The 9,868-nt window shown below is 38.3% G+C and overlaps 1 protein-coding gene across 1 annotated transcript; it reads left to right on the top strand.

The window, feature by feature from the left end:
- The first annotated feature begins 4,192 nt into the window (after positions 1-4,192).
- LOC149791634 (EGF domain-specific O-linked N-acetylglucosamine transferase-like) lies at positions 4,193-4,978 on the top strand. The gene has a single exon (XM_089969463.1). It carries the CDS (start codon positions 4,193-4,195, stop codon positions 4,976-4,978), a length of 786 nt encoding a protein of 261 aa, XP_089825589.1.
- Positions 4,979-9,868: the final 4,890 nt, after the last annotated feature.

Genomic DNA, 9,868 nt, shown 5'->3' with positions numbered 1-9,868 from the left:
GAACATTGATTCAGTTACCGTGGATCTGAAGAAGTTGTGCGAAGGTCGACCCAAGGACTGGGATCGATACCTTCCCGAGATACTTTTCGCGTACCGCGAAGTACCCCAAGCTAGTCTAGGATTTTCACCTTTCGAACTAGTTTATGGGAGGACAGTGAGAGGACCCACGGCTGTATTGAAACAGTTGTGGACGGATATAAGGGCATCTGAGGAAGTACGAACAACGTATCAGTATGTTGTTGATCTCCGTAACAAACTGGAGGAAGTATGCAACTTGGCCCAGAAGAATCTCTGCGACGCACGGGGACGTCAACCCAAGTACTACACCAAGAAGGCGAAGGAACTGAAGTTTGAAGTGGGTGACAAAGTGTTGTTGTTACTATTGGAGCACAGCAAACTCCAAGTATCTTGGAGGGGACCGTTCGTTGTAACGGAAAAGAAGGGTGGACAGAACTACCGTGTCCGGGTAGGAGATAAAGAGAAGTTGTACCACGTTAACCTTCTTAAACGCTATCGTGAAAGGGAGGCACCCACTGAGTTCGTGGTTGCTACAGTTGTGACTGAAGAACCCGACGACAACGGAGGAGTGGCGGAAGTACTTCCTAGTTGTCCTTTGACGAGGGTTGCAACTTACGTCGACGTAACGTTAACGTCAGAACAACGTGAAGATGTGGATGAGATACTCCACGATTACTCAAGTGTCTTGACGGAAAGACCAGGCATGACGGATTTGGAAGAGTTCAGTTCGAAGCTGCTGGATGAAACGACTGTGAAACTGAAACCCTATCCACTATCTCATGCGAAGTTAGAAATTTGAGTCTGCATATAGTTCACCGGTTGTTTTTGTCTAGAAGAAGGATGGTGATCACCGCTTTTGTGTCGACTATCGGAAATTAAATAGGATCACATAATTTCAAGTCGAAATGTACCCGGATATTGAATCCATATTTGCTGGAGTAACCAACGCCAAATATTTATCTAAACTAGACTTGTCCAAGGGATGTTGGCAATGTCCAGTTCGTACGGAAGACCGTCCAAAACTTGCCTTTGCAACACCAGATGGGACATACCAACGGGTAGTCATGCCGTTCGGGGTCCAGAATGCACCCAGCATTTTCACCCGAATGACAAGGAAACTGCTAGAACCTTTAAGAGGGACCGGAGTTTCAAATTTCATGGACGATTTGTTATTGGCGACACCTACTTGGGAATAACAAGTGGTCTTACTGAGAAACGTTCTGGAACGGCTTAGACAGACAGGGCTCACTGCTCGACCGTCTAAATGTCACATCGGATTTCGGAGACTGACTTATCTAGGACACACGCAGTGAAGAAACATTAACACCAGACCGTGCTAAAGTCGATCAACTTCGGAATGCCGCACGTTCAACTACGAAGACAGAGGTACGATCTTTTGTAGGACTTGCAGGTTACTATCGTAAGTATGTCGCACACTTCAACGCTATTGCTAGTCTGTTGACTGACTTGACAAGGAAGAAGGCTCCGACGAAGGTTATTTGGACAGACGCTTGTGATAGAGCATCCCATACCTTGAAGGATAAGTTGACGTCAGACGCCGTAGTGAGACTACCGGACGTGACAGAGGACTTTGTCTTACGTACCGACGCTTCTGACAAAGGTCTTGGTGCAGTTTTACTGTAAGAACATGATGCGAACTTATTTCCATTTGCTTATGATAGAAGGAAGTTATCGCCAGCAGAGCGTAATTGCTCTGTTACCGATAGGGAATTTCTAACTATTATCTTTGGGATATCTTAATTTCAGCGCTATCTGTATGGGCGAAAGTTTATTCTGGAAACTGACCACCAACCACTCGCTTATTTGGCCCAAGCAAAACCGACAAATGGACGTTTAATGAGATGGTAATTATTTCTCCAGCAGTATCAAGTTCAGTTGCGTTACATTAAGGGAAGCGCCAATGTAGGAGCAGATTGTCTGAGTACACTAATTGATTCTGAGGTGAAGGGGTCACTTCAGGAAATGTAAACAATAACTGGGAAATACATCTACAAAATTCGGAGAGTAACATCCATGATTTTACTCTTAAAGAGGGCATATGTGAAGTGTAGAATTTTGAAGTACAGAGAATTTAAAGTTGAATGCATTTAGCAATTAGGGTTATCGCAGTTAAACCAGGAAAGTCTTTGTGAAGAGTCACTCTGAACTTTCGTCGATCATCTCCCCTATGTCAGTGTAAACTTCAAAGGAACAATATATCCTATCCAGTGAAATTGACCGGGGTATCTTAAACAGTCCTTAGAAGTAAACATTTGAGCTACCGACCCTAACCGCTTGGTAGGAACCTATGTCCACTTATCATATTTTCAAAGGGAAAATTATCACGCACTGTCTTACACAGATTCTGAGCTGTCTAAATCTGATGAACGAAATTATTTCTTTGGGAAAGATTAGGGACCCTTGCCTACGATTATGTAGAATAAATTAGGGCGTACACTTTAGTGCAATCGGACTTTAAAGTGACAATCCCAGTGTAGATTCTTTAGCCTGGAAATCTCCTACGAGAGGAAACTTTGTCTCGACTCTGTGGAAGCCTAAAGATTAGTGCTTTCCTCGTGAAACAAGAAAAGGGACCAGTGGTCGTTGTATAAAAAGAAAGGCATGTTTAGTGCAAGGACGCGGAAGTCCTGAAAGAAAAGCAGCGACGAGGTACGCAATTTTAGTTTCACGTAATATTATATTAATTGATTGCTTGTTTTATGTAACTGTGTTTGCTATGACTAGGTTACTATAATATGTATCGTTTATTCAATTCATTGAAATGTGTTGATGTTAGAGTTGTTATGAAACTTTATTCAATTTCATGGAGAGTGTTGATGCTAGATGTGATCAACGTCGTAATTACAAAACTTAGACTCAACATTTAAAAATGTTATTTGTATTTATGCAATAATTGTAATACATCTGCGTACATGTACCGGTCTGTGTTAGCTTTAGGGCCCTTAAGTCTTTAATCCGAACACAAAATCGGTTTCCGAGTTCTGCATTTTTGGAGGGAAAGGAAAATGGGTCTCATTATAGAGCTATATAGTTTTACTCTTCTGTATTACCATCCGCTATAGTGCATATTATATGATGTTGTCGTTACAGAGCTTAGAAATATCGTACAACGCGGGGTTAATAAGCCACGTCCCGGTTTAAGAAGGAAACTTAACCTACAGGTCAAAACCGCTGTCGGCGTAAAGAACTTTAGACTCAGATTAACATTATTATTATTACATTTTTTTGGGGTGATATGACGATGCAGTCGTATACATCACATTCTTGCTTTAATATTGATGGCCGTGAAAGCCGAGTCTGATACTTACTTCATGTCTCTCTTGATCTCTAACTTCCTAGCTTTATTATTATTATTATTATTATTATTATTATAGGGAGAAGACGGATTTCAGCCTTTTCAACGCATCCTGGAAGGACAGATTTCACCATGAGTTTAATACTTCGCAGAACAATGTGTCCAGTTATAGCCATTTTTGGAATAGGGCTGCTCTTGTTCATCACGATCAAAACTTTCACGAACACAAAATGGTTGAATGCCTCGGCTTTCAGGTATCGTTTCAGTCAGGCCAACATAAGCAGCTTCAATTCGAACATTTCTCGTTCCCAAACAGCGGGGCAATTTAACCAATACATATATCCTTATTTCGAGGAAGAATTCAAAGTAAACAAAGGTTTCATCGCAAAGTGGACACAAGATGGACACATTCATGAAATGTGTGATGGAAATATGAAGATATATGGGTGGAAATTTGCACGGTTGCATAATGTCCTAATGGATGCCACAGAATTTCATTCATCCCCTATAAGAGGAGGTAGAAGTTTATTCGATCATATCACGAGCGGAGATGTTAAAATCAACACGTACTGGAATTTTAAACTAGGATTTTGGAAGCTTTTTTGTAGGAAACAAGAACATCTTTCATTAAGCAATGAAATCTCGAAAAGTATGCCATTTGCAAACGCTCTGAGCATCGGAAGGTTATCAAACCAAATTCTTTCGAATGAGAACGAAACATTTACTCAATCACACAAAAATATTGTCACTTCAGCAGGATATATAGAAGCTATTGGTACAAAAGAGAATATTACAGTAATACCTGGATTCACTATAGCTATTTTAAGAGGTGATTACTGGAACCTTCATCAGTACACGATGCACTGCTTTCACATTTTTCTGATGATGATGTTCTACAAAAAGACACCAGAGCAGACGTCATTACTGGTAGTGGACGGGCACCCGGCCATATACAATTATGAAATGACCTGGAGGAAGCTTGTTGGCTCAGTTGTGAGAGTGGCAGACTTTGGTAATCAAGTCTTTTTTAAGGACCTAGTCTGGAGTATTGGAGAAGGATATAGTCCTCTTTCTCTATATCACGAGGATAACGAATACTTTTTGGAGGAGTATCGACACTTTTATCTTCAACAGCACGGGCTGAACAGTACATCATATTTAGATTGTAGAAAAGTGAAAATAACGGTTATCCTTCGGCGAAATTACGTCTGTCGATTAGGAGACATTAGTGGACGCGCAGAAAGAAAGATTCTTAACGAGGGAGAAGCTTTGTATGCGCTAAGAAATAATTTCCCTGACGCTGTAGTGAAAGGTCGAATGTTTGACTCAATGCCGATGGAAGACCAGTTGGCGTGGATTCGAGACACAGATATTTTAGTTGGAATGCACGGGGCAGGGATGACACACTCTATATACCTCCCCAAACACGCCGCCCTCTTTGAGATGTTTCCATTTGGCTTCAAAAATGGTAGGCCATGGTATTGTGTATATGAAGCTGTTGCTCGATGGAGAGAGCTAAAATATCGATCTTGGACAAACAATGATCCGAAAATTGAGATTGATGGAGGATATATTAATGTTCCTATCAATGTTCTCGTTGATAATGTTAAAATCCTCTACGACAATATGTGCAAATCATATTGAAATTAAAGAAGGAATACTACTGTATATTTAAGTGGGTTGCATGGAAAATAATTCTCGAACTAATTTTCATATCGTTAAGTTCTTATTTGTTCACACGTGAAGAAAGATTTGTTTAAAATGGGAAAATATATCCGTATATTGTTTCCCATTATTTATTATGAGGCATGATTATATGTTCCTACATAAGAAAAACGAGACATTTGTGAGCTATAACAAATAGATGGAAACTGCATTATTTTTCAGACATTAAAGTTAATTCTTCCTACAGACGTTTGCGCGTATCTAAAGGTTATTTGATCGAGCCATATTGACAACAATAATAAACCTGCTGTGATGTATTGCCGAATCCGACTTTCTTTATTGTCAAATAGGGTTCAATACTATCAAAATCTTCCAGCATCTTCATATACGTTATGACATATGATGTGCCTGAGATCTCCCTGTTCATTCCATTCATGCAGATTGTTGGTAGGAAGCGCTCTCCAGGCCATGATCTAAAATACCTCTCTATTTGTACACTTTTACATAAATGCTGACATAAGACAACATAACACATGCTTTCGCACATGCAAAAAGAAACAACAGTATGCAGCCATATTTCGCACTAATAAAACAATACCATTGGCAAATCCCAGTCCTCGAATCGGGTGACAGCGCTTCTAATATTTCAATTCTCTTACAAGCTGTGAAACATATCGGATTGCAATGCCTAAGACTTTCGATTTCGTCAACTTTCCAACTTCCTGCGACCGATGCGGTCATGTTCTTCAGACGGCATGCCGTACCTAACAATTGTTTCAAAATACCGGCTGAAATCCAGTCCGAATTTCAGGACTGAGCAACCTACCGTGTGAATCACCACATCTTTCAACAGCTGTTGTTACATATGCTTTAGGTTGTTACTCTATTCTTAGCGTAATTAGCAAACATTATGTCATTTAAAAAATACTGGTTGAGGAGGTAACACTTGTGTCGAAAGGAATGATATCTTGTCACCTTAAAATAAATGCAAGCACGGTAGGTACCAAGTACGTTTTGCAAATCGTTTGTATCTAAAAATCATCGCGTAAGCATCATCTGCCAATAAACATCATTTTGGTGTAATCACGTCATATTAGTACACGCCTCTAACGAAAATTAGATAATAATAATAATAATAATAATAATGAGGACGTTGTATAGCGCCTGGTCTTTAGAAGCTCTAAGCGCTTTACAACATTAGACAACACCTATAAGATAAAAACATATAATGATATGATTACAAAAACAAACAGCATGAAATTAGAAAACATAAAAGAAACATACTAGAGTCCGACAGTGAAACGTAGCACTGAGATCAAATTTTGTGTTTGATTCTGGATCTAATGGATAGCCAGTGTAGGGAACGGAGCAGCGGGGAGGTGTGCTCTGATCGTGGTACTCAAAGCATGATCCGAGCAGCTGTGTTTTGAAGTTTATGGAGCAGATATTGAGATGAACCAGACGTATTTGAGTTACAATAGTCCAGTCTTGAAAGTACTAATGAACACGTAAGTGTTTTAGTGGCATCATCTGAAAGATATTTGCGAATTGAGTTGACGCGTCTCAGCTCAAGATATGCATCCTTGCATATGTTCATGACATGTTGGTGCAATGTGAGAGTACTGTCCAGAATAACACCTAGGTTTCATACTGATTGTGTGCATTTAATGTTGGTGCTGCTGATATTTATTGTTTGAGGTAAAGGATGTGAATAAGAAAGCCTTTGTGTTGTGATCAGAATGGCCTCAGTTTTATCATCATTCATGGTTTCAGTTAGTTGCATAGGTGAAGGATAGTAACGACATGACTCCGTTGGCTATTACAAGAGCTACAACAAAGCTTTTTGTCCTTTAACGAAATCGTACAGAGAAAATTTCTATCCTCACGTGAGCTCATGGCTCTGCCAGCATCTCTTGACAAAATGATCTTGGATCTGCGTTCCTTGATTATGCTGATAAAAAGGGAGCTGTACTCTTTTAATAACGACACGGGTCTCTACTAATAATGCTACGTCGAATCTAATGTAGAAAATCAGTTTTAATCTTGTACAAGAGAATTACAATTCATAGAGGGATCACATTTTCTTTAGAAATGTGCAAGAATGTATATAAAACCGTATTTGTGCACTATAGCATGTTTGATATATGGTGACCTGCAGATTCTGAAAGCAACCTATAGTGCATAACATGAGTGACGCTTATATCTCAGCAACAGTTTACATAATATTTAACTGTGCGTGTATTATGCAATATAAAACGAGCATACCTGGTGTTTCTACGTCATATAACTAGTAGTACGGTAATGTTATTGCAAGGAAATCTTTTATAACTGCATTGAATTAAAAAGAACCATTCTTCTGGACAAAAGGCAACCTAAAGAGTCTTAGTACAATGGTTGGCCCCTTTTAGCAACTGAGCCCCATTTGACTATTTTAGTACCTAGCCTTATTATCTGGCAATTTGTTTTAACAGAACGTGAGTCTTACCTCGAGCAGATTTCAGAGACCTTGTATATCACCATTAAATATCTTGTATTGCCATTGTTTCGTGGAAAACAAACTTTTAATGTCATTAATTACTAATTCACGCATATTTCAAATGGTGATATCTGTGCCACCAAAACAAAATCGAATGTCTGTACAAGTTGTATTATTAGATGCTGAAAAGAGCTTGCCTGCCCATTCGGAACGAGATCTTAATTCAGAAATATTCTGATTTCAGACGCACATTGTCATTTTTTTATTAATATTTTGTTTGTCTCCATGTGGACAAACAATTTGGCGTGCGCTATTTAAATCCACACATTGAGTACGACACCTAGGTGTCACTCTCGACAGTACGATCTCATTATATATATCTAATGGATTGCATCATATGGATTTACTTTCTAGCCTCTGGCTTGGATCAAGCTTCATTAAATGAAATGTGTCCGACCTCTCATAGTTTCGTAAATATTTGTACTATTATGTAACAATTAAATGTAGCTCTGTTCCAGCCCTGGACATTCTCACCTAATACATTTCTCTTGGAATTCATAATATGGCATAATGTTTTATGTAGGTGATATCACTTACCTATCTTTTTTTATTTTGCACTGGTTGGACAAAATGCTGTCATCTTTACATTTAGACATTTGTGATTAACCAAGCGCAAACGACTATTACTCCCGTTAAATGAAGTACGGGTATTGTAGTTATCTAGAATATTGCAGATCTGCCACGTAGGTTCGCTGCCGATGGGTATAAATGTTATACAAGTTTGAGAAGATGATCACAAGCAATTTTAACAGTGTGAAAGGAGTCATTATAACAACGTATGAGCCTAGGACTAAATATCTTTAGCAATTTGTTACTATTATTTCATGACTAATGGTCATGTTCAGATCTGAAGCAGGAGATTATTCTTTGTATCAAATACTGTTTATCTTAACGTTATCATATATACTTTTATAAAACAGCCGTGTCTCCATCCCCCGTCTCGTGGAATATTTAACAAAATTAAACTATATATTTAAAGGATTTCTCGCTTGTAAGATATAACCTTCAGCAGAATCAATTTTGGCAAAATGTTTAATTCATTTTAGACTTTAACAACTCATTATAAACGTGGACGAAGAGATAGAGAAGGACGACGTTTGTAATACTATTTATATTGCGTTTAGTCTGTCCTATGCAATTATTCATCTGTTGCATGCGACACTAACATAGACGAAGTTCAAAGAATGTCAGACTGCCGTTCAGCTAGAGAAGATTAAACTCCTCAGTCTGTCACAACTACTCATATCCTCGTGTAACAGACCTTGAAAACTCTTTCTTAGAAAACATTCTCGGTCTCACCATAAAGTTGGTTATACAGCTTTTCCTTGCAACGGTTATATTCATATTTTTGATACCGTATATATGAATTTAACCTACTTAAATAAATAGAGGAACTTTGTCTTTAATACGTGCTTCCGATTCAAGTCCTGTTATTCATCTCTCTTTTGATTGTACAGTTCTATAATTGCACTACATTATGAACTCAAGAAAGTAACTTTTACTACTTATATCTGGTCCGAATAGTCTTCCACCGTTTGGTTCGATCCATAAGTCGCCAATATATATATATATATATATATATATATATATATATATATATATATATATATATATATATTCCCAAAACACATCAATGTATGTACAACAGTTTCGTTGTCCTGCAGCACGAGTATGTTGCAAGAACAGATATTTTTCCTCAAAATCACAAAAACATGGCTCAGTGAGTGTAACCTATGTTCACTCTTGGCAATATCTTTCGTCCAAACTATTAATTTGGCCGGTTTGTGTGTCACAAACCGTGTTGTTATTGTAATTGTAATTATTATATGAAATGTAGCTTTTGAATTGTGGGCTCCAGTGTGCACATTTTGTATTTTAATCAAAAAGCTCCCTAATGTCAGCGCAACTACTTGTTACGGGGGTGGTTGTGGGCGAAGCAATAGGAAATAATGTAAGCTTAATCATCCCACGTCATTTACAGTTTTAGACTCCAACTTTTACAACAATTGACATACGTTAACATAGCTACTGGGAACTGAAAGTCTACGTAATTCGGATTTATTTTTTAAAAAACGGCTATGATTAAATTTGATTAGCTAAAACGTGTGTGGCAATTGCTCCAGCTAGGATTAAACTGGATTAACTAAAACGTGTTTGGTATCTCAAAGATTCGTAAACATTTGTTCTATTATGTGACAGTTAGAAGTATACTCAACCTAAGCCCCAAGGCTTTATACAAACGCGATGGTAGTATCAAAAGTTTGATACTTGGTGGAAACGAAATAATCAAGATGGTAGGTTTAAACAACGTTAATATATTCTGGTTCGAATTA

This window comes from Sinohyriopsis cumingii, chromosome 9, assembly GCF_028554795.1.
Source record: "Sinohyriopsis cumingii isolate HCF-2022 chromosome 9, ASM2855479v2, whole genome shotgun sequence".
Taxonomy (NCBI): domain Eukaryota; kingdom Metazoa; phylum Mollusca; class Bivalvia; order Unionida; family Unionidae; genus Sinohyriopsis; species Sinohyriopsis cumingii.
The sequence above is the reverse complement of the archived record's forward strand: the minus strand, read 5'-3'. Positions and strand labels throughout refer to the sequence as shown.